The sequence below is a fragment of the Sinocyclocheilus anshuiensis genome, unplaced genomic scaffold (genome assembly GCF_001515605.1).
Source record: "Sinocyclocheilus anshuiensis isolate Anshui unplaced genomic scaffold, SAMN03320099.WGS_v1.1 scaffold656, whole genome shotgun sequence".
NCBI classification, from domain to species: Eukaryota; Metazoa; Chordata; class Actinopteri; order Cypriniformes; family Cyprinidae; genus Sinocyclocheilus; species Sinocyclocheilus anshuiensis.
The window spans coordinates 1138449-1162589 of record NW_015555829.1 but is presented as its reverse complement, the minus strand read 5'-3'; the positions used below and the strand labels follow the sequence as shown (position 1 = coordinate 1162589).

The window sequence follows — 24141 nt, the reverse complement described above, 5'->3', positions numbered from 1 at the left end:
TGTTTTATTGTAGGATCTCATCATCCTATCAGTCATTAAGTTGAATGATGGGATGGGGAAAGAAGTTTAATGTAATTCTAACTTAATGTGTAAAATATGTAAAGGGAAATTATTTTATTTTTGTATTTGAATAATTAAAGTTTTTTTTTTCTTTTTTTTTTTTTTAAGGTGAAAAGCCATATGAGTGCTCCAACTGCAAGAAGCGCTTCTCCCACTCTGGATCCTACAGCTCCCACATAAGTAGCAAGAAGTGCATTGGCCTTATCTCTATTAATGGACGGGTACGCCATGGAATCAACAGCAAGCCTGGCTCATCTCCAAACTCTGCTGCATCCTCCCCTGGCAGTCCTGCCTTAGCTCAACTCCGCCACAAACTGGAGAACGGCAGGTCCATGAGCCTCCAAGACCCATCTGCTCACCCAGACATCAAGTCAGAGCCCATGGACTTCAATGAATACCGTCTTATGATCGCTTCTCAACAAGAATATGGTGGGTCAGGAGCCTTTCTCAATGGCAATAGTCATGGAGGTAGTCCTCCAGGGATGCACGGTTCATCTCAGAACTCCCAGCAACATCTGGGCATTGGGTCGGATTCTCATCTTTTAAGCTATCCAGCGTTCATCAACAACATGAGTGAGGTTCAGAAGGTTCTTCAGATTGTGGACAACACAGTTTGCCGGCAGAAAATAGATGGCAACCCTGAAGAGATCTCTAAGCTCAGAGCATACATGAAGGAATTAGGCTCCCAGATGGAGGAGCAGAATCGGGTACTGGCCTCCCAGCAAGGCTTCCTTGGCGTTGGTCACAACAGTCCCACCAAGACCATCATTGACTACACACTGGAAAAAGTCAATGAAGCCAAAGCGTGTCTCCAGAGTTTAACAGAAGATTCTAAGAGACGGCCTGTAGATATAAAAAAAGAAAGACCCAGCCATGCCATGGATCTTCTATCGCAAGATAAAGCACAGGAGAGGGATGCACAGTATGCACCATTCTCTTGTCAGTATTGCAAGGAGACGTTTTCTGGCCCTATTCCATTACATCAACATGAGCGCTATCTCTGCAAGATGAACGAGGAGATCAAGGCTGTCCTCAAACCTAATGATACTGTACCAACTGGCCGCAGGGGGCTTTTCGGCTTAGAGCAGCATACTGGTGTGATCCCCTCATCCCTTGAGAGGAATGCCACCAGCCCACTCAACCCCTACAAGGATCACATGTCAGTACTGAAAGCCTACTTTGCCATGAACACTGAGCCCAACTCAGAGGAATTGAGGAAGATCTCCCTGGCAGTGGGTCTTCCTCAGGAGTTTGTGAAGGATTCATTTGTGCAATGGAAAGCTCAATCTCACCATAGCTTCTCTAGGAAAAGATCTCCTCCACCTGAGCGAAATGGAGAGATCAACTACGGCTTGAGCAGGGAGTCAGCATTTGCCCGGTCACCTGTTTCTCTGAGCCAATATGGCGACTCGACAGCAGAGATCCAAGCCATCACCGATGGGGATTCAGGGCACAAGTTGTCCAAACTGCATCAGTTTACAGGCATCAGGCAGACCAATGAAAAGCCACTTGAAACTGTGAACCACTTGAGAGGTGAGACACCCTCACCTTTGAATCTCTCATCATCGTCATCCAAACACTCGCATAGCAGTTCATACACCCCTAACAGCCTCGCTTCTGAGGATGCCCATGGGGAACCACTGGACTTGTCTTTGCCGAAACAATTTTCCAAGACAGAAAGGAGGCCAAATCTGAATGGTTTTTCTGTTGACCACACTATCAACTCCTCTGCACGTGAACCAGGAACAGAGCCTTTAAATTTGGCCCACATCAAGAAGGAGTTCAATGGACCCAACAGTTTGAGCAATGAAAATCAGCTGGAGAAAAGCTCAAGCCCCATCTTTAGCATACACTCTTTTGGTGGCGGGCACATGTACACCTCGCTTCCGCCACATGGAGCATTCCCTCCTCCTACTTTCATGTCTACAGCTCAAGCCAGCATCCCGGGACTCAGGCCTTACCCAGGGTTGGATCCCATGAGTTTCCTTCCACCTATGGCTTATACTTACGCAGCAGGGGCAGCCACTTTTGCTGAGATGCAGCAACGTCGGAAGTACCAGCGGAAACCAGGCTTTCAGGTAAATTAAATGTTTTAGTATCAGGAAAAATAATTCCTAGTGTATTCTTTTTTTTACTTAACTTTAAAAAAAATTGTGATGAAGCACATTAAAATGAGTGTTATTGTGCTTTTTGCCAAAGTGTAATTTATTTAAATAACTAAAATAAATTAATTAATAAATTAATACAAATGTCTATAAATTATCAAAGGTTATTGCTTCCTAAAATGTTGTCTACAGAATTTCCTTACATAAATGAATTCATACTTTGTTTACTAAGCTGAGAGAACCCATGTAAGTCAAGCCATATGTCCCCCTTTTTGAGACATCTTCTGGTGATAAAGGCCTTATACAGGCTACAGAGATAAGCTACATCCAGACTTAGGATCAAACATGGGGCAGGGGCTGTCTCTTCTGAGGTGGCAGGTTAGGATTAGGATTTGTGGCAGGTTAGGATTGTGTCAAAAGTGTCTAAAATCTGTTTCTTTTGCAGGGGGAGCTACTGGACAGCGCAGGGGACTATCTGTCAGGACTAGAGGACCTGACAGACAGCGAGTCGTTTCTCGCCCGGAAGAAGATTAAGAAGACTGAAAGTGGTATGTACGCGTGTGACTTGTGCGACAAAACATTCCAGAAGACCAGTTCCCTCCTAAGACACAAATATGAGCACACAGGTATATCACATTTAGACAACTCTTTTTTTTTTACCCTCGTCCATCCCCCCTCCAAGTAATCCCCTTTTACCACACTGTGTTTTTTTCTTGTTTCTTTCATTCCTTTCCTGCTTTAATTTTTTTTTTCATACCTACGTTTTTTTCTGTCCATTGCCATATTTTTGTTGTACATTTCAAAGCCATGACAAAGGTGTAACGTTTTCTTCCTTTTGACAGGCTCAAAGGGGAAATATTTCAAAATTAGCGGGTGACACCAATGATATTTACAATCCAGCTAAAATGTATAAAAATAGTTACCACTTTATATTTGCAAACGCACACACAACAGTTTCTCATATATGTGTTTTGTACAATGAACTACAAAACAAAAAATTGCATACAGCTTTTAAATTGAGCATTTGGACCACCAGTCTATATGGAGACACATTGTCAGTACAGTTTTGTTGGCAAGCCAACATGGCGGACTATGCCAGGTGTGTGATAGCCTGATGTGTGCGAGGCATTTCTACACCACAATGTGACCTACCCTCCTGGGGGACTCCTCTCTTTCACACGTTTGCATCATCCTCACTTACATTCTTTGGTCGGAATGCATAGAGAGGAATCTGCCGTCTCGTCTATTTTTGAACTTGATGAGGGGAGGTGGGGAAGGGGACCATCTCAAGTTTGACTGCTATGGAAGGTGTTGCAGGCATGCCAGGGCTATTCGTGGCCAAGAATATAGTACATCTGTTCATGTGCTTGGTGCTGATGGCGAGTGTGTGGGTTTTTATGGCAAGTATGTTACTGGTGGAATGACTGAATGCCAAATGGCAAGTCCCTCCTACTTCACTGATTAGGGTAGAATTAATTTCCTATTTTCTGAGAGTAGACAATGTGATCCAAGTTGGCAAAAGAGGAAGGTGTGCGGGAGGTGAGGTGTTTGGTGTATGCATTACACAAGGCATCACGAGGCAGATGTCTTATCTAAGCATTTTCGAATCCTGAGACATGATGTCATAAACTTTCACCTTGTGCGGCATGGAGCGATAATCACCTGATCTTCTTGGCTGCATTCAGAACAGTCACAGACAGCCTCAGAATAGCACATCAGGACTGTGGCTTCCCCCTCACCTCCCTGCACTGTTTTGGTAACATCAAAAATAAACCGGTGGGGTTTGTCACTGCTCGATATGAAGGGGTTTTCAGTCAGGATTTTTTTTTACCCCATGCTAATCCTAAACAAGAAGAAAAATATGATGTTTTTTAATGTAATTCAATCATGTGGTACACGTAAGGAGGGATATGTGTGGTTACTTGAAAGATGTGTCTTAGTAAATTGTACTAAATATGTTTTACCTTACATTAGGGCTGTTCAAAAAATCGAATGCGTTTTTCAAACACAGAGCCGTAGTTCACTGACAAGCTACGCAAAATCGCGTTGAACATCGCAGACGATTCATTGCCGATTATGAATGCGATTTTGTGTTGCTTGTCAGTGAACTACGGCTCTGTGTAGTAAATGCCGGCTTTACTGACGAGATGCGCATGAAAATCTCATTTGATTTTTTGCACAGCCCGACCTTACATTTGACAGTAATGCAAACAATTTATTGAAATATATTTGAAATTTGTGCATCCTCCACATACAGAATTTTCAAATGGTTTTTTATGGGTTTAAGATGTTATGGATGCTGTGCTAACCTGTTGGCTCCTCTCTCTTTGTGTCTCTGCAGGAAAGCGGCCTCACCAGTGCCAGATTTGCAAGAAGGCCTTCAAACACAAGCACCACCTCATCGAGCACTCACGCCTACATTCAGGCGAGAAACCTTACCAGTGCGACAAATGTGGCAAGCGCTTCTCCCACTCTGGCTCTTACTCACAGCACATGAACCACCGATATTCCTACTGCAAACGGGAGGCAGAGGAGCGAGAGGCTGCCAAACAAGATAGCCACGACAATGATGGACCCCTGGAGCCCACGGAGCTCCTCATGCGTCGGGCTTACCTTCAAGGCCTTGGACCCCTTGGCTTTTCAGATCCAGAGGACCAGACCGAGGACATCACACGAGAAAACACCATCTTGAGAGATGGAACTGAGGGTGGGACCAGGGAGGCAGAGGAGGCATATCCGGAAGTGACTGACAGGCAAGAGACAAGGTTGGTTGAAGAAGAGGAAATGGAGACAGAGGGGCAGAGATTTGACACTCGGAGCCCTGATGGAACAGCAAAAGATGAGAAAGAGAGCGAAGTAATGGGAGGGACAGAGGACGAGAGCTCGGAAGAGGGGAAATTGGCAGGCAAAAGAAATCCTGATGGCGAGAATGAGGATGCTGATTAACTACTGCAATTCGGAATAAGCTTCCTGTATTATTTGTTTTCTTTTTCCCTCAAGCTTGCATCGCACCCTTCTTCCACCCTTTTGGAGGGACTTTGAGCCAGATTCTCATTTGTACCACACTGCCACATCTTGGTTATCTGAGCGTGCGCCTGAGGCTTGCACTCATCGATATAAAGAGTGGAACTCCGAAATCAGGCATCAGAAACTAGGCTGGAACATGAAGGAATCCATATTATGCAAAAATACGATTGTCAGAATAAAAATAAAAGAAAGGTTTTTAAAATGTACAGAGTTTTCAGCCAGAAAGCTGTGCGGTTCTGATTTCCATATAACTCCTGTGTTTCATTGTGGTCGTAGCACAAGCCTGGAAATTGCACTCTGAAAAAAAAAAGTGTTAGAAAAAAGGAAAAATAAAAAACAAAAAATAAAATGAACAAAAAAAGGTAAAAAGTATTGCCTATATGTACTTATACTGCGCTTGAAGATGCAGTAGTGTGTCAGTGTTATGTCATTATCACTTACTGTGATACCCTTGGTTTTACCTTTCTTTTCCTGACCAGCCATTCAAGTTTTGGCATCTCACCATGGCTTTTTTATGAAGCAACTTTAACAAAATAATAACTATATGATTCTTAAACATGCAAAGTCTTAAAATTGGCCAGGGGTGGATGGAAAGAGTTTGGGTAACTGTAATGACGAAGGCTCATTGTATGAGGCGACGTCACAACGCCTGTGTTTTTTTCGTTCGAGAAAAGGCTTATATGCAAACCCTTTCACCTGTGTTTTCTGCAAGTGCCATCCTTGTACAGTATGAAGCGAAGTCAACTAGAGTTCTCTTTGCACCTGCTTTAGTATTAAATGAAATATTTCACCTTGTCATTTGAAATACCTACATCAGTATTAGTATATCTAGACTGCAGTTGTTTAGTTTACATATTGTTTGTGCAATTTTCTGTATTTTCTAAAGATCATCTGTCAGTATTATCTTGATTTGTTTTGTTTTGTTCAATACAAAATTCATTTTTATTTTAAACTGCCATTTTATTTATGTGACTCATTTTATATTTCCTAATTATATTTATTTCATACTGTAGTGTACAGTATTATAGTTCCTTGATATAGATATATTTTAGTAAATAAGGATCCTTACAAGTGGAGCAAATTTTACGTAAAGAGAGCATTTATTGTATCTGGAGCGATTGCTGTGAATTGCTCATCATACTACACTTACCTGATGAAGGAGAATCTACAATTTGGGAACTTTTGATACAATATTGTGAAAACACTGTATTTTTGACTGAAAGGAAAAATTCCACTTTATTCATCTTATTTGTTTTTCCTTGTTTCCCTTTTTTTAGCTAAAGAAATAAAGGGGGGCTGTGGTTGTTGGGATTTTTTGAAATGTCTGTTGAAGTATAATTTAATTTTTAATTTGTAATTTCTCTTGAAAATGACCTTGCTCGAATAAATGTAGCCCAATTTAATTTTGAAAGCCTGTGTAACATCTCACTTATCAAGTCATTTAAATTTCCTCACAATCTGACAGATATTGACACTTTTAATTTATTTTAAATGCAAAATAATCATTTCCATATAGCCAAGAAAAATAAATTAAAATAGTTGGCAGTTTAGTATCTTTGATATAATGTATGCATGTGTGTGTGTGTGTGTGTGTGTGTGTGTGTGTGATAAGTAGTGACATCCATATTATAAATCATCTCCATAAACTGGAGAAAAATAGCTATCAAACATCAGACTTGAATATTCCCCGGTATCATTTTCTTTGCTATCATTTAATTAATTACTGGAACCTTTACCTTTTGATGTGGATTACACATAGCAATATAATCCACCTCAAAGTCTCTCACAGTATGATAGCCTTCTATTAGTCTCTTTGAAGTTGAATGATGTTGGGTTGCGCTAAATTAACATCAGCTGCAGGCTGCCAAACTGGCTGTGAAGTCTCGACGTTGGAACTCTAAGGAATTCCATTAACCATGACCTTGCTAATTTTCTCAACTCACATACTCATCTCAAGTTTCATTTTCAAGGAACTATTCAAGACACTTTTCTCCCGCAGGGATGTACAGTCCATTACATTTTAGAAGCTAAGGTTACTGTATAAAAGAGCACTATTAAATTGAACCGCATAGTACTTATACATAAGCTACATCCTTCTGCAATACACATTTTCTCTGCTGTCCAAAATTTGATGGGCATAGTTTGGAAAATAAATGCATAAGTGGGAAAACCACTTAAATGTGTATATGTTCTGACACTGAATGTTAATGTTTGAGACACTTTCCATGATACAATATGGTATAACATGCAGATTAAATTCAGTTAAGTATAATAATTGATCTGGTCTGAGACTGTAGCTGTAGTTGTTTCCATTCAGGTGATTAACTGAAGGGACCGTTGTAAGTGCTGTTGACCACACTGTACTTTACCTAAACTGACATCTGCACACAAAGCACATATTAAACACACATTCAAATAAAGACCCAGTACATTTATGGCAATTATTAAAAAATATATTAATATATTTGTATACATTATATATATATATATAACCAACATTTACCTATTTACCAACATTTCTAATTGTACCACAGTTATAGTTACTACTAAATGTGTTCACTTACTGTAGTATTAGCATCACTCTTATCAATCAATCAATCAATAAGTCTAAAAGGATGAATACAAAAGATTTATGAATGATTGAAGATAATAATTAGGAACTCAGTTGTCTGACATCATTGTTAAGCTTTCACATATAACTGCTATCAGTAAGCACATGAAAAAAAATCCACCTTCAAATGACAGGTTTTAGCTTGTGGGTCAGAGATCGACCTTTTAGACCTTGATCAAGCAAGTTAGAGTTAGTAGACCACCTTGGACCACAAACCAGCTACCATGTTTCAAAACCTGGCTTAAGCTGATATGACATGGGTTTTCCAGCATAAAAATGCATTTATTTATATAAGGATGTGTTACTATCAACAAAATATGTTTATATTATAAATTAAAACTACTTATTACAACGATTAATTCATAGTGAATTTAACAAAAGCTGTCCCACGTCGTCAGCACAGTTCACACTACGAAGCACATCATGACGCCTGCAAACGACTTCACGCTACAGCGCTGGAGGAGAGCGTACACACGCACAGTGACGTCATGACGTAAACACGCGCTGTGTCTTTCAGGAAGAGGTAAGACTGAACTAAACACGCGAATGTATGTTTGTTTCTGCCTGCCTTAACTGGCTTAAAACCTAGCTACGAGTGCTTCTGCTGATCTATCGATCAACTGAAGGCAAACATGAATATATGAGGTTGTGCTGTCATCGAAATGTTTCTTAGCGTTTCTTTTCTGCAAAACAAAATTTGAAGTTAATTGGTTCTTATTGCTGTGTCTGTTATGCGAATTAATGTAATAAATAAATAAATATAAAACTAAGGAAAAGAAGATCTAAACTAAAAAAATAAAACTAAAGAGTAGTCTTTTGTATGAATGCAACTTTACAGCTTTCGCATACAGTGGCCCAAATGGTATTTGAACACTGCATTAAATAACATCATATCAAACCAAGTGAGATTTTCAAAAGCTTGCATAAGCACACTTTGCAAGCAAAGTATTTCACGCAAATAAGTTTATTAGATTTGAAATGATTAAACTATAGATATTCAATTCAAAAATAGTATATAGAAACTTTCTGTTTGTCAAACATTACAGTTTAGTTCAGTTACTGTGATGAATTACACCTGTGGTTACTCTACTAGGATACTTGAGAAGAACTGTCTTCATACGTCGACAAAACATGAGAAATTACCTCCAGTTGGTTTTTATTATTTTTATTACTGCACTGAAATGATGACATTTTAAAGTGTGGCTTTAGCTTCTTTGTGCTTTTTTTTATTTTCTGAATAAAATCAAGATTTTCGTCGGTCTTATTTTTAGCTGAAATAAGGAACACATTCAAAAAGATTTCCAGAATTATTATATTATATTATTAATCAGTGGTCAAAGAAATGTTAACAATAGTGGAGTGGACCAATAAAATACATGCAGATAAGTGATACAAATGAGAGTTAACACAAAATCTAATGCATTCAAATATTCCAGTAGTGCTTTTTATACTTAGATCCATCAATATGGTCCTGAATATCACAGCCTTTGCTGTAAATGCTGCAATATGATACAGAGTAGTTGCTTCAGATCTTAATTCGCATGGTTTCAGCTGGACCAGCTGTGTTTTGCTAGAAATGAGTCGGAGAGAGGAAATATGCAACCTTGAAATGTCACAATGCTGGTCTTGAGATTGTTGTCACTAGTTTATGCATTTTGTTTGATCCCTACTGTCGTATTGAAGAGAGAAAAGGGACATAGACGTACTTTTAAACATATCAGACTAGCCTATTATGTTACTTTCCGTGTGACGTAATTTTGGAAGACAAAACTATAGGCAGCAATTTGTGCCTTTATTTTACTGTTATTATTTTGATCTGTTTACTTACTTGATATCTGTTTTGCTTAATTCAGTGACTGAGGAAGAGATATTCAAGTAATTTTCTGTTTGGTATGGAATTATGCGTGTTACAGTATATGACCCATAAATGAAGGAGAACCTGTGCGTTGCATTATACTTTAAGCAGGAAGCATCTCTTACCCACAAATGGAAATACATAGACATTGAAAGCTAATTTGAAATGTGGGGACTTTTGGTAAGATGCTAACCCATTCCAGTAAACCGTATATATGAGGATTTGATTTTACTGTTCGAAATTGTAATTCTCGATAATGACGAAAAGAGAAATTCAGCATTGGGATATTTTCCAAATGCAGGGCATGTAGCTAATACCTTTTGAAATAATGTCATCCACAAATCCAGTTAAATTTTTTGCCTGTTTGAGGTAGCACTGTCACTAAATTTTAAATATATTTCACTTGAAAATAATTTATTTCTATTTATTTATTTTTTGTGTGTCTTGATAGTTTAAACAAGGCTCTTTTTAACTTTATTTGATCAACTTTATGCCTCCCATGTCTGTGATAGAGGCCATATTCCGCCATCTTATTAAATCTTTCACAGTAATAGGCACAATTTTCCTGTACTAGACACTTGAAATTAGCCCTTTGTGAAATCTGGAGGACATTTTCTTTCAAATGACCTGTTCAGGAATCAAGCGTTAAGCTTTTGTCTTATTATATCAAGCCATAGTCTAAAATGATAAAGAATCAGGTTAAACTCTTCAATTCATGGCACATGATCACAGTGCCTGGCGCTTGGCTCTCTTCATCTCCGTCAGCCGAGTGTGCAGTGATTAGTATGTAAGCGCTAGCATGTAATTACTGAGCAGCTTCCTTTCCTTTAGTGATTACCGTTAACACAAAGCCTCTGACGAGGTGAATGAGGACACGGCTCACTCTATTAAAAGACAGAACAGACACTTGGATGGTCTGAAAATTTAATTCGTGGAAAATGTGAACTTCCTCTCCTTTTCTAACGTGAGATCAAAGGCATTTATGAATAGTACTTTGTGCCCTCGGTGCGTGTTGTGAACCTTCTGAAAGTGGCAGTGTCAGTCTGAGCACTTCGAATTAAAAGGTTTCAGAAACAAATGACTATCATTTTACAAAGCTTAATAGTGTTTTAGTTGATTGGGATGCCACTCAGTTCAGCAGAGACTGTCTGGAGGTTGAAGAATGTGTGTTGGCAACATTCATTAGACCAGTTTGTTAAACAGTATCACTGCAGAAAAGCTTCTTTTTTTTGACACATTTATTTCATGCTGCTTGAGCTGATGAAAATGTTTTACTCGTATTCAGTAAATTAAAATGAAATGGAAGTTAGGTTTGAGAGTTGGAACATTTTTTCTTAATTGGCCTTTTCTTGTATTTTACCTCATTCTGTTTGAGGTAAACCATTAGGACATGTAAAGTAAAAGTTTTCACATCTTAGGCAGTGTAGTATCATAACCATGGTATTTCCAGGGTACAATATTTGTTTATAAAATACAAAATCATCTGATCTCTTTTTTGCCTTGGAGTACTTAAACATGATAGAATAGCACATAAAACAAACATCAACTGCACTTTGGCAAATGCTAGCTACGGAGACGGCCCAGCATCTGAATTTATGAGCACAGTGAACTTTGAAAGAGCTCCACAGTTTGCCCACTCATTTGTGACCCAGACATTATGTGATGGCACTAATATTTTTTTCTCTCTGTGTATAGGTTTCGCTTTTTGAATTTGAGCGACAAGCTGTAGTGGAAATAAATTGTGTTGATACGGTGTGTACTGCAGCTCCTGTTGTGCACTTCATTACAAAACATGCCTACCAACTCTCATCTGTCGTGACTTGACTCCTTTGACTTTCAAAATGAGCACTTCAGTGGTACATGGGTCAATAAGAAATAATAGTGTCTGCGATAAAGGAAACATCTCTACACACAGATTCTTAGAAATGTACTCTTATTATTCATTTTTTCTTGAACATGTGGGTAACACTTTAGAATAGGGAACACATATTCACTATTAATTAAGAGTCTTCCCTCAATAAACTCCTAATTTGCTGCTTATTAATAGTTAGTAATGTAGTTGTTAAGTGTAGGTTTTGGGTTGGATTAAGGGATCTAAAATATGGTCATGCAGAATAAGGCATTAATATGTGCTTTATAAGTAGTAATAAACAGCCAATATGCTAGTAATATGCACTCTAATAAGCAGCTAGTTAATAATGAGGTTAGGTCCTTAAAATAAAGTGTTACCAATATGGGTGGGTATATTATAATAGTTGTTATTAATATCATTTTTAGTATTTTTTTAAGGTAAAATTAAACACACACACAAATGATTAATTTTCAAGTAAATATAAATATATGAGTTGCACCACATAATATTTTTACAAAAGTTTTTTGTAAATATTATATAATAGTATAAATATAATATAACTAATATAATATTATGACAGTTATGACTATTATATTTTCATGACAGTTGAATCGCCGATTTTTGACTTTATGCATAAAATCTAATTAATTTTAATTAGAAATTAAAAACATGCTGGCCATAGAATAGGTTTAGTCAAGTTATTGTATGTATGAATTGTATTTTTAAATAAATTAATAGATAATGGAAAAGATGAGCTTCACGTCACTGATCCGTATGCGTGCATCATTATAATAGTCCAGCTTATTTTGTTAGTGTTTTACTTTGAATACAGATTCAGATGCAGCACAGTCAAGGCTCGACCTCATGTTGTTTCCTTGTATCGCTCGAGTCTAATTTCAAGTGATCAGCCGTGGCTTTGGTCTGCTGTGTGGGAGTACATAATCGGATGTTTAATTCTGGCTGAATTAGCCCTCCAGAAAGACCACATCACTTTAAGGCCTTCTCCTGCCCTGTCAGAGTCCATCGCGGGTGATGGCACACACACATTCACACACGCATACACACTCAAGACATCCACGGATGGCTAGAGGCTGTTAAAATGAGGTGTTGAGAGTTGGCTCACACGCTTCAATGCGCCATGTTTCTGGGTGCTTGTCACTGGGCAGTGCCATGCTATCTGCCCCCCTGTACTGACACTTATTGGTGCCATTGGTAGAGTCACTTTTACTGATGGGTTTAATCATCAGGATTGGTACTGGTGCTTGATATGATTTCCTCATGCACTGCCCCTGCGGATGTATCAGCTGCATCCCAGTTTTTTTTTTTTTACATACTCCGAGGCAGTGTCTCTCTAAAGCTGCCTCTTCCCCAGTATTTCAAGAGCCAAAGGAAATCCTGTATTTCATCTGGAATAATGCAGATTAGATAACGGACTGTCTCTTCAGGGGAAAAGTATGTTTTTCTGTGAGAAAAGAGGAAGGAATAACTATGGTAAATTCTCTAGGTAAACATATGTGTAAACAAACGTATGTATGTTAACCCTACTGTGTCATATCTGATCTGCAGATTGCTAAGCGCTCTTATCAACAAATTGTCAACATGACCAAAACATTGCTGAAAAACCTGTTGTATGCAATCTTCTACATACCTTGTGCTGTCTGATTGATAGTACTTTTTTAGAAAGTAAAAGGCCTTTTTATTATAATTAAAAAAACCTACAGTGACAACTGATATTTATATCCATTTTATGTAAGTAGTATACTGTACTGTTATAAAGATCTAATTGAGCCATCAGAAAGCTCACAATCACAATTTTATCTTACTTTCTGGTCTAGAAATATCAGTAACTGCACCAAATTCAATATGAATATTACTCAACCACATGTCGTTCTACCTGTATGACTTTTTCCCATGGAACACAAAAGAATATATTATGTATGTGTGTGTATATATATATATATATATATATATATATATATATATATATTTATATTGCTTCTGATTATGATTTACAGGTTTAATGAAGTGGAGTGTAAATTAATTTCATCAGACTTCTTTTGAATGTATTTATATGAGTAATATGCAGTTTAAATAGTTACATTTTATAGTATGCCGATGTATTCTGTTCTTTTATTTTTTTATATGGTCATGGCCAGTGTTGGGGGTAACACATTACAAGTAATGTGAGATACGTAATCAGATTACTTTTTTTTCAAAAGACTAATAAAGTAATGCATTGTTTTTTAATTTACAAGGACATATCTGAGTAAATTTTTCAAATAAGTAACGCCAGTTACTTTGTTTTCCCATGTATTGACTAAGAGCTCTCCTGTCCTCATGTTGAGAGAAATCAGGCATTGTGTGCGCTGTGTGAACATGATGTTACTGTAGTCCTAGACTAATGTGAACATGCATTTACTCATCACACTTGCACAAAAACAGATTCAGTATTCCTAAAAATGAATAAAAACAGTGAAATGCAAACTCAGAATATGAGGCAAACCTGCAATAATTACATATGTTAACAGGGATTAAAGTTCTCCGTCGCTACGAGGGATTTCCGTTATGCCGAGTTCATACTGCACTATTTTCAAAGATGTCCCATCACTGTTGGTTTCACACTGAACGACTATCTGGGGTAGCATTCAGTTGTTGCTGTGCTCACACTGCACGATGGAATGACGACAGGAGGTTACACACTGCATGACTTTACAATAGGAAGAATCGCCGACAGCTCTGTCTGGTGCAGGGTTGCCAGGTTTTCGCTACAAAACCCGCCCAATTACTACTCAAAACTAGACTGAAAATAGCCCAAATGCTTTTGAGGGGGTTCCCCAGTAAAAATTGCATTCGGGGGGTACACATGTTTTGGCGGGGTTCTCCTGGTACAATTCACATTCCAGGGCCTAAATATCACGTTATTGGGGTCGCTTCAACCTGCTGACATAAAAAACAACCGGCGGCAATCGCGGATTTGGCAACACTGGTCCGCAAACTACGTTTCATATAACTCCTCCCCGAACTTCCCGCTGCCCTGTATCTTGGTCTCTCATTGGCTGTAGGTCATCGCCGATGTGTTTTTCAGTCAGAACTCATTTCACACAGCGTGATTGTGAATCGCCAACAGCTCCAGATATTTAGCATGCCAAATATTTCACGGGCATTGGCGATTCCCTCAGATCGCATCTTTGATAATTCACACTGCGTGATTGTCACTTGCGTGAACGAGCACCGATTTGCCTCCGATTTCGGGCATTTGTCGGCGATTTCGCAAAACCTGTCGGCGAGTGAAAAATCGGGCTAAAATCGTGCATTGTGAACTCTGCATTAATTGCAGCGAGTCTACAACGGATTTCTGTCAATTGGAAAAAATGAGGAGAAAAGAAACATTTAGCGCATTGTTGTTGTTCTGATGAAAATCATCCCCGCCACGGCTGCAGCTTCTCAGTGACAACATAGTGATGCCGCTCGCATCATTCACAATCAGGTTATTAGCAGAGAACACAGAGCAGAACTTGAATTTCGGCGCGGGATTGTGGCTATTAATAACAATTCTACTCATTCCCGCAGGTTCTGCGCTTATAACACGATGACAGATGACGGAACGTATCATTTGCACGTGCTGTTGAGTCTTGAGAACTCACTCGTGCGCTCTCATTTTCTGTGCGCCCACAGATCGCGATAAGGAGAGTGACAACTTTTAATAGTTATTAAGGGAGTTTGCAAATGTGATATTGATTTAATACAACAGTTCAGTAAACAAGTACTGCCTGATTTTACTCTATTTCTTCAACGAAAATAGTTCCAAATATAGTAACAGCTCAGTCGCTGCATCTCTAAAAGCAAACACAGCTGTGTTTAATTCATTCAACGAAAGTGCGTTTTTGAACGAATCTAGTGAGTCGGTGATTCATGATTACCCATTCATAAAGACAATCACTTGCTTCATTCCTGAATGAATCAGCCGTTTGAGCGAATCAATTGAATGAATGATTCAGTGATAAAATGAGTGACTTGCCACCACCTGCTGGTGGATTTAGTTAAATTTTTAGCATATGCCATTACAAAGGTAAAAAGAAAATACCCCTGTAAGTCACTTTAAGGAGTCAAATGTCACCTCGTATTAGGAAGGAAAATTTTTGATCAGAATTTTTGATTATTAATCAGAAGGTGCTCCTAAAATGTTTAAATTAGGAGGACAAGAGCTCCTAAAAAGAAAAGTAAGCATTCTTTTTTAGTTAAAATAAATTCAATTCTGAGTGCATGTGATTCTTGGGTGGGGAGGGGGCGTGGTCCATGAGAAATAGTCCTGCCACCACAGCTGGAAAAAATCCTAGGAAACACTGCATACATTTAATAAAATGAGAAAAATGCCATTACAAAGGTAAAAAGAAAATGCCCCTGTAAATCACTTTGAGTCAAATGTCACCTCATATTAGGAAGGCTAATTTTTGATCAGAATTTTTTATTATTGATCAGAAGGTGCTCCTAAATTTTTTAATTAGGAGGACAAACGCTCCTAATTATAAGAAAAAATTGCTCTTAAACTGGGTGTGTGACAGGTATGGCTGTGGAATGGGGTTTGGCTGAGGAAAAATTTTCAGTCAAAAGATTTTTTTTTGCTTTAACCCCTGTGTTAAATAACACAAATATCCTTTATGCATTTAATCTCATTTTATTAACCAGTGTCTTTGCTGGTGACCTTCAATGATCCAATTCAACCATACTAATAAGCAAAAATGATTTTAGATAAACATAACATTTGTGTTTCCACAATGTAACATGTAACATTACTTTCCATAAAAGTAACGGAGTAACGCAATATTGTAATGCATTACTTTTAAAAGTAACTTTCCCCAACACTGGTCATGACTTGGCAAAATGTTGGCTTGTTATTTATAATAGTTTTTGGCATGTAAATGTAATTTTTCACGCCGCCTTCAAAGGTATTTTGTCTTAATCAGTAGAAATTGAATCCCCCACTCTTCTGTTATGGTGTTGTTATATGGCAACCCATTGATTCAAAGGAGTAAACGCTTACACAGATGAGCCTTTTGAATGCAGTTGAGCATTGACTCAGCATCCATAGACAGGCATGATGGTGCTGCTTTTAATTGTGAGGTCGGACACTGTGGGGTTTCCCTTTCGCTTGAACTGTGTGGGGGGCTGAACAAGGCAACATTAACTCCTCACTTTCCTCTCCATCTTGAGGTCGAATGCTTTTCACGCCTTACCTGTGTAAAATAGAGGCTCTGAGGTAAAAGGGTAGAGGTAAATCATTGTGTGAGAAAATCCCACTCAGTACATCCGAGCGATTGGAAAACCCCAGCCTTTTAGGTTAGACGCTTGAACCTACTTATGTTGTTACTTTTCCAGTTCCCTGTTGTGAAGTTTTGATTCGTTTTCACAGTTCTGCTTGCTATGAAGTGCTTTGCTCAGCAGTGTTTATCACATGGGTGTTTAGACTTGGAAAAAAAGCATGGTCAACGGCCACCACTTAAGATACCACTTAAACTCGTACAAACAAATTATTGTCATTTTGAAGTGTCTTGAGTGCCATCTGAGAGCGTCGCATTTATTCAGTGTTCAGCAACTTTTAAAATTTTGAATTTAGCTGTAAGCTATAACTACATAAAGGTACTTTATATAGGTATTTAAAAAGTTGTTAGCTACTACAAGTTGCTAACTACATTCAAGCTATGCATAACTGCAAACTTATGCATAACTGGCATTGCAATTTATTTACACAAATATGCTGGATTTATCTGGCACATAAACAGCAAGGGGTTTCTGAATGAATGACTCACTCGCATAAAAAAACACCCTGATTTATACAACAGTCGGAAACAGCAGCATTTAACTAAATGCCATTGAAAAGAAGACCTAAAATGCTGGGTAGGAACTTGGGTCATTTAATCTTTTTTTTTTTTTCTGTGTCCAAATTAACCAATTCAGTAAAATGAATCAGACTTCCCAGTGCCACTTGATGAAGAGCTTTTGATTATAGCATTAGTTAATTCTGCAGTTTATCTGTGTGCTTGATTCAGTACATATTTTGTCACTACATGCTAGCTACATGCTTCTTGCGGGACAAAGTAGCTTGATACTGTAAAACCTTCACTATTTTGGAAAAAGCTGAGTCATTGTCATCTTATTGAAGAAGCGAGTTAAATTAGTAAAGTCGCTTTTATTTAATTTCACCCCGGAATCTTAAGTTTTCAAAACAACCCTGTTGAAAAAACCAGCATATGTTGGTTAGGTATGGTTTGACGCTGGGATGCTGGTTTATGCTGGTCCTTTGCTGGTTTATGCTGGTCCTTTTGCTGGTTTATGCTGGTACTTTGCTGGTTTATGCCGGTCCTTTGCTGGTTTATGCCGGTCCTTTGCCAGCACATGACCAGCATAAACCAGCAAAAGGACCAGCATAAACCAGCAAAGGACCAGCATAAACCAGCAAAGGACCAGCATAAACCAGCAAAGGACCAGCATAAACCAGCAAAGGACCAGCATAAACCAGCAAAGGACCAGCTTAAACCAGCATCCCAGCGTCAAAACATACCTAACCAGCATATGCTGGTTTTTTCAACAGGGAACAATCAAATTGAGAAGTAAATTTCCAAACGATCAGCTGAAGTATTTTTTCTGTTTTTTGCTGCCTAACTCATTATGCACTCTAGCTATGACTTAACTATGACACATACTATATAATGAAATTCTAGGTGATTTGGAAAGTACTGTACGTGGGCAAATTTTGCCAGTGCGATTATTATTAACACCCTCTCCAGTATGTGGTTATTAATCATAGGTTATTACGGTCTTCTTTTCTTTAATGTGAGTCATTGAAATGTGATGTTTTTTTGTTTGTCTTTTTTTTTTTAACGCTACAGTAATAGCGTGCTTTCACACTAAATTTCAGGTTTGGATGGGACCTGCATCCATGAGTGTGCTCTTGCTGGAGGCGTTCTATGGTGGTTCCCACAAACAGCTGGTTGATCTTCTCAAGGAAAGTGTTGAAGACTGTGTAAGCTTCACTCTGCCTGCAAAGAAATGGCACTGGAGGGCCAGAACGTCTGCTCTGTACTTCATGCAGGCAGTTCCAGCAAGTTCCTCGTACAGGTCAGTATAGGACAATAATATATGAAGAGTTTGGTTCCAAAACGAGATTTACTATTAATCACAGAACCGGCTTTACTGACGAGATGCGCATGACAATCACATGCGATTTATCGTGCAGCCCTAAGTTTGTTTTTTGATCACAAAGTACAAAGTAGATGAGGAAAACTAGGATGCCGGGTGTATTCAAAGCGCCGCCATTACTGTCTAGAGTGCGTGGAATGGTGCGCTGTGATTGGTTGAGCGAATATCTCGCTTTTTCTGCAGAAAATGGAGACTGGCGTTTGTCGCGGTTTGGAAAGAAAGGGAGAAAACATGACAGAATAACTCGTCGGATATCGCATTTTGCGTAAAATTAAAAATGGACTTTTCAATACCAACCAAATACAATACTGATTTTGACAGAAACTAATTTTTTTGTTTTAAATGGCGTTTATCGCGTTTTGGATAAAACGCGATAAACACTCTCAATATCACTCAATATAAAAAGCAATATCACTCTCGTACTCGAGCGATACCGGCTCTATATCAGCATGGCTGAGATTAGGCCAGAGGCACGAGGCCGCAGGCCGAGTGCCGAATGAGAGAGAGAGAGACTGCGAAGCTAGACGTTTCTTCTTATATTAACTAACGTACTCTACGATTAGCTCAGTGAATAATTAAAAAAAACATAGACCCGGCTAGAACAAGCGGAGTGATACAAAATTGTGAAAGGGCGTTCCTGTAGCGATACCAGTACAATATCTCACGGTTCTCAACCAATCAGATTTGAGAACCAGAACGAACTGTTGTATAAATATATCTATATATATAGATGCAATTACTGGCAGACCACGAGCTCTGATTTTTTTTTTTTTTACTACATATAGCATATACCATATTTTCTACATTTCAATGATTAATAGCCTATATCATTTCTTCTTCATTTAAAATAAATTTACAATTAACAATGACTGCTACACTATACAAAGAGTGGAATAAAAACTTATATCTTACCTAATGTAGAAGTATCCGCCTCTTTTGCTGTGTCAGTATTAGCAGTAGTATAATAAATATTGGAAGTGTCAGAGTTAGAGAACTCCACTCTTTTAGTTGTGGGTTTATTAAAATTTTGTTTATTTAGCATATCTCTGCAGACTAAAGCTGGAACAGAATGAGAAGAGAGTCCACTCACGCGATACTTTGAGATTCGCGAGTCGCGAGAGTAGAGCTTCTTTTTAAAAACATGAATTAAAAATAATTTAGCCTTAACTTACTCATTAAAATAATAAGATAATACAAATAAAATTAGAAAATGTGAAAATATTTGTTTTATTAAGAGCTCTGGCAAAATCAATTGGCTCTGCCCCCCCAAACTCCACCTAAAAAATATATATATATTATTATTATTATGTTGAAAACAGCTGAGTATAATTTTTTTTTTTAGATTTATTTGATGAATAGGAAGTTCAGAAGAACATAATTTATCTGAAATAGAAATATTTTGTAACATTATAAATGTCTTTTCATAACTTTAGATCAATTTAAAGCATCCTAGCTAAATAAAAGTATTAATTTCTATAATTTCTTTCCCAAAAAAAAAAAAAAAAATGACTGACTCCAAGCTTTTGAATGGTTTAGTGTATAATGTTACAAAAGCTTTTTATTTCAGATAAATGCTGATCTTTGGATCTTTATATTCATGAAAGAATCCTGAAAAAATGTACTCAACCTTTTTAAATATGAATAATAATAATGCATGTTTTTTGAGCAGCAAATCAGAATATTAGAATAATTTCTGAAGGATCGTGTGACACTGAAGACTGGAGTAATGATGCTAAAAAATCAGCTTTGAAATCACAGGAATAAATAACATTTAAAAATATATTCAAATAGAAAGCAGTTATTTTAAATAGTAAAAATATTTCACAATATTACTGCTTTTGGTGTATTTTGGATCAAATAAATACAGGCTTGGTGAGCAGAAGAAAATTCTTTAAAAAAAAACATAAAAAATCTTACTGTTCAAAAACTCTGACTGGTAGTGTGTATATATACATGAGATAAATATTATAAATAATATACTAATTATTTGCACAGTTTTAGACATAAACATGTATTCATTTCATTGGTCATTCACCAGATTAAAGAACACAATTTTAGACATTTGCATGACCTTAAATGTTGTCAGGTTATGTATAATCAGTGCACTAACTGACTTACTCTGTTCTATTGTACCTCATACGTCAAACGTGTCACCCTACCAGTCCCATACTTAAAAGCCATGTAGCTGTGGTTTCCTCATTACTACAAAGCATGGCTGAGGATATTGTCACTATACAGCTCTGTTGTATAACCGAACTTGCAGAAGCAAGACTTACATGCACACAAATACCAAAGACTTTTCAGAATTTTAAATCCTGTCCGAATGTAACACATTTCTGCATTTCTTGTACAACCTTACTAAAGAATTATAGAGCAAATGTCATCTTTTTTTTTTTCAGGGGTTCTCTGAGAAATGTAATCAGGATAGGAATGTCATATATTTTGACCTAAGATTTTTTACTAATTAATGATAATTTAATACTTGTGCTGATGGTGTATGTTTTACTGTGGATTTAGATAATTTTCCTACTTTCTACTGAAATTTATCTAGCTATTGTCATCTTTTTAAAATGTCATCAAAACACATCACAGAAGATTTGAATAACAACTGCACAATGTGGTTTGACATTTTTACACCTAGTACTAGGATATTCTTAAAAGTCAAAATCAAAAAAAAAGTTCGCCAAGTTTGTCAAGGTGTTACTGGTATATGTGGGTACACAGTTTGATCAGTCACTATATAACCTCTAGATTAAATAGGTGATGCAAAATTAACACCAACTCTGAGCTGGATGAAAGTAGTGTAATCATAGTTGCCTGTATTATATTCAGCATGGAAACCTGAGTAAAACTATATAATAAGGTTCAATTTGGTCTTATTAGTTCTCATCAGATATCATAAACTAACAATGAAGAACAGTTTTTTATTAACCAGCATTTATTCATCTAAATTATTAATGTTAGCTTATAAATATACTATTGTTTATAAATTCATGTTTGTTCAAAATGCAGCTAATGTTCATTTATACAGCTTGAAATGTGAAAATGTATTAGTTTATGTGGAAGTTAACCTAAGTTTAGATTAATAAATACTGTAAAAGTATTGCTCATTGTTAGGTCATGATACCTAATGCATTAGTTAATGCTAACAAATCAAACCTTATTATTACCAGAATCACAATGATATTTTAAAATTAGAATATGTGTGCCTGTACACATAGTGCACTCCATGGAGAGATGATACACTTGTTTCCTTATATCACTTAGTGGAACTCTGTGAAGTGTTGGTTCAGATAGAGCTTCTAAAACTGCATAAACAAGGACACAAACACGTTTAGAGACTAGGATCCGATTGGGGACTTTCTTGCTTCCTTTTAAGGGACGGAGAAACCGCAGGTGGGTGGGGAAAACCCTGAGCATTCCTTCAGCTGCAATCTCATCTCACTGCACTCGAAGTTAAGCAAAAGTCAAAACATGCATTTCATTCCTAAAGTCAGGTATCAAATATGCACAGTCATAACCCTTCACGTGTCAATGACCTGAACGCAACTTCAAAACCTGTATCAACTGTCACACCATTTGCAACTTTCCCTTATGACGCAGGCAAATATTGTAAAAATATTTGAATGTGGTCAGTTTCAGTAAATAGGGATGAGCAAAATGTTCATCTCCAACTTCATTCATGCTTGTCAAACATACAGTAATAATGAAAAGGTACTAAAGCAATAGTTCGCCAAGAGCAATGCTTGCTTTTGCAGATTGTCACCTTTGATGATGCAGTTACAAACCTGACTCAGCACAGATCAGCGTGCCCACCCACTGTGTCTCTTATCTTACAGGTTCTCACAGAGCCAAAATGTCTGGTTTGGTTATGGTTAATAGTTTGCACTGGAAAATGTAGGTGTGGGCGACAGTTACGGTTACTTCACATTTTAAGGGAAGCCAACAATGGCTTCTGTTTACACACTTTGGATGAAGATTATATCTGATAAAGGTGCTTCACGATGCCATAGAAGAACCCTTTTGTCTAAATGGTTCCATAAAGAACCTTTAACATCTGAAGAACCTTTCTGTTTCACAAAAGGTTCTTTGTGGAAAAAGAAGGTTCTTCAGATTATAAAAAGGTAAGAAAGAGATGGTTCTTTAAAGAACCTTTGACTGAATGGTTCTTTGTGGAACCAAAAATGGTTCTTCTATGGCATCGCTTGAAGAACCTTTAGAAGCACCTTTATTTTTAACAGTGTACATTGAGATGAGACTAGTACTTTCCATTGAAATAGATGAGTCAGATTTAGTTTTTGCCTTTGGTTGGCCTCGAAATTGCTCATTAAGGTTTATACGACCAATACGTTAACCGTCTGAATAATTGCTTTAGCAACCACATCAACCCGACTGACCTAAAAAGATGCACCAGACTGGAGTGTCTGTCCTCACCTCCAGTTCAAAGGGAGCCAAAGTAAGCCTTCCTGTTTCATTAGTATTGGATGCATTCCACTTGACAATTTCAAGCAGGAAAGCAAGACTAAAAATAGTAACTTCTATCATCTGGTTTGATTTCAGAGTTGTGTGCGAGCGAGGATTTGGGAGGTGCCGTTCGACACTCGTCCTGATGGAGTTGAGGAATAGAGACGTAATCCTGCCACACAGTTACAGGGGAAGGGGATGGTAGAAGCTGCCCCTTCACTCTGATCTAAAAGCAGTGTGATTGGTTTTTCGTATAGTTAAGATTAAGAATTGGTTAGGGGGAGCTGGTTGTAGATTAGCATAAAAGGGACACTTCTGACAGCGACAGAGTCATGGTCGCAAGGCTGCAGGCTCCCCACATCAAAGAGTGATGTGACAGGCGGCTGTAGAATGACAGGCAGTGGGGGCTTAGAAGAGGGGGCTGGGTTCATTTAGTGAGACTAGAACTGAACTTCAAAGCCCTTGTCCCATGGCTCTTAGCACATACAAGGGTAAAATCTTCAATGGTCCTCTACTTGTGTATATAACATTTTAAAAGAGTGTTCATTAACCTCAATAATGTTTCACTCTGCATGGAATGTGCAGAGATTTCTTTGTCCTCTTGTGTTTCAGATGATGTATTTTTTCATTTGCAGATCTAGGATTTCATTTTTTACTTTGTCGCTGGCATCCTCAGCTATAGCTGCAGTTTTTATGCATTTTGCATTTAAAAAAGACAACTTTTTTATTGTTAGTTATATTTAGCATATACGTTACCACTAAAAAGTTTGGGGCCAGCACAATTTGTGTTTTGAAAGAAAGTATCTTAAGAACAGTTTTGTTTGTCAGGAAAGCAATTTGAATCTTTCTGCATACCAAAATAACACATGGTCAGCTGTTTAGCATCAAATCTTATCCAAGCAGGAAGATTTGTTCTTCAATTCCAAACATGATTATTTAACAATTAATTGTTAAACAGTCTATATATAGT

General features: G+C 37.6%; 2 protein-coding genes across 7 annotated transcripts in view; both read left to right on the top strand.

Annotated features, from left to right (window-relative positions):
- Window positions 1-6616, top strand: part of zeb2a (zinc finger E-box binding homeobox 2a) — a 64909-nt gene extending 58293 nt beyond the window's left edge. For 3 of the 5 annotated variants that reach the window (XM_016469641.1, XM_016469639.1, XM_016469640.1), the window contains 3 exons: window positions 169-2138; window positions 2611-2791; window positions 4507-6616. In XM_016469641.1, coding sequence (XP_016325127.1) covers window positions 169-2138; window positions 2611-2791; window positions 4507-5111 — 2756 coding nt within the window. In that variant the 3' untranslated portion in view covers window positions 5112-6616. The remainder of the gene's footprint in view (window positions 1-168; window positions 2139-2610; window positions 2792-4506) is intronic. The other 2 variants (XM_016469643.1, XM_016469642.1) reach the window with 2 other exon arrangements.
- A 1621-nt stretch (window positions 6617-8237) lies between these two features.
- The window catches only part of gtdc1 (glycosyltransferase-like domain containing 1), a 48715-nt gene continuing 32811 nt past the window's right edge, over window positions 8238-24141 (top strand). For both annotated transcript variants that reach the window (XR_001632591.1, XM_016469671.1), the window contains exons 1-2: window positions 8238-8326; window positions 18427-18626. Coding sequence is in view for 1 of the 2 variants with exons in the window: in XM_016469671.1 (XP_016325157.1) it covers window positions 18433-18626 (194 nt within the window). In the remaining variant the exon portion in view is untranslated. The remainder of the gene's footprint in view (window positions 8327-18426; window positions 18627-24141) is intronic.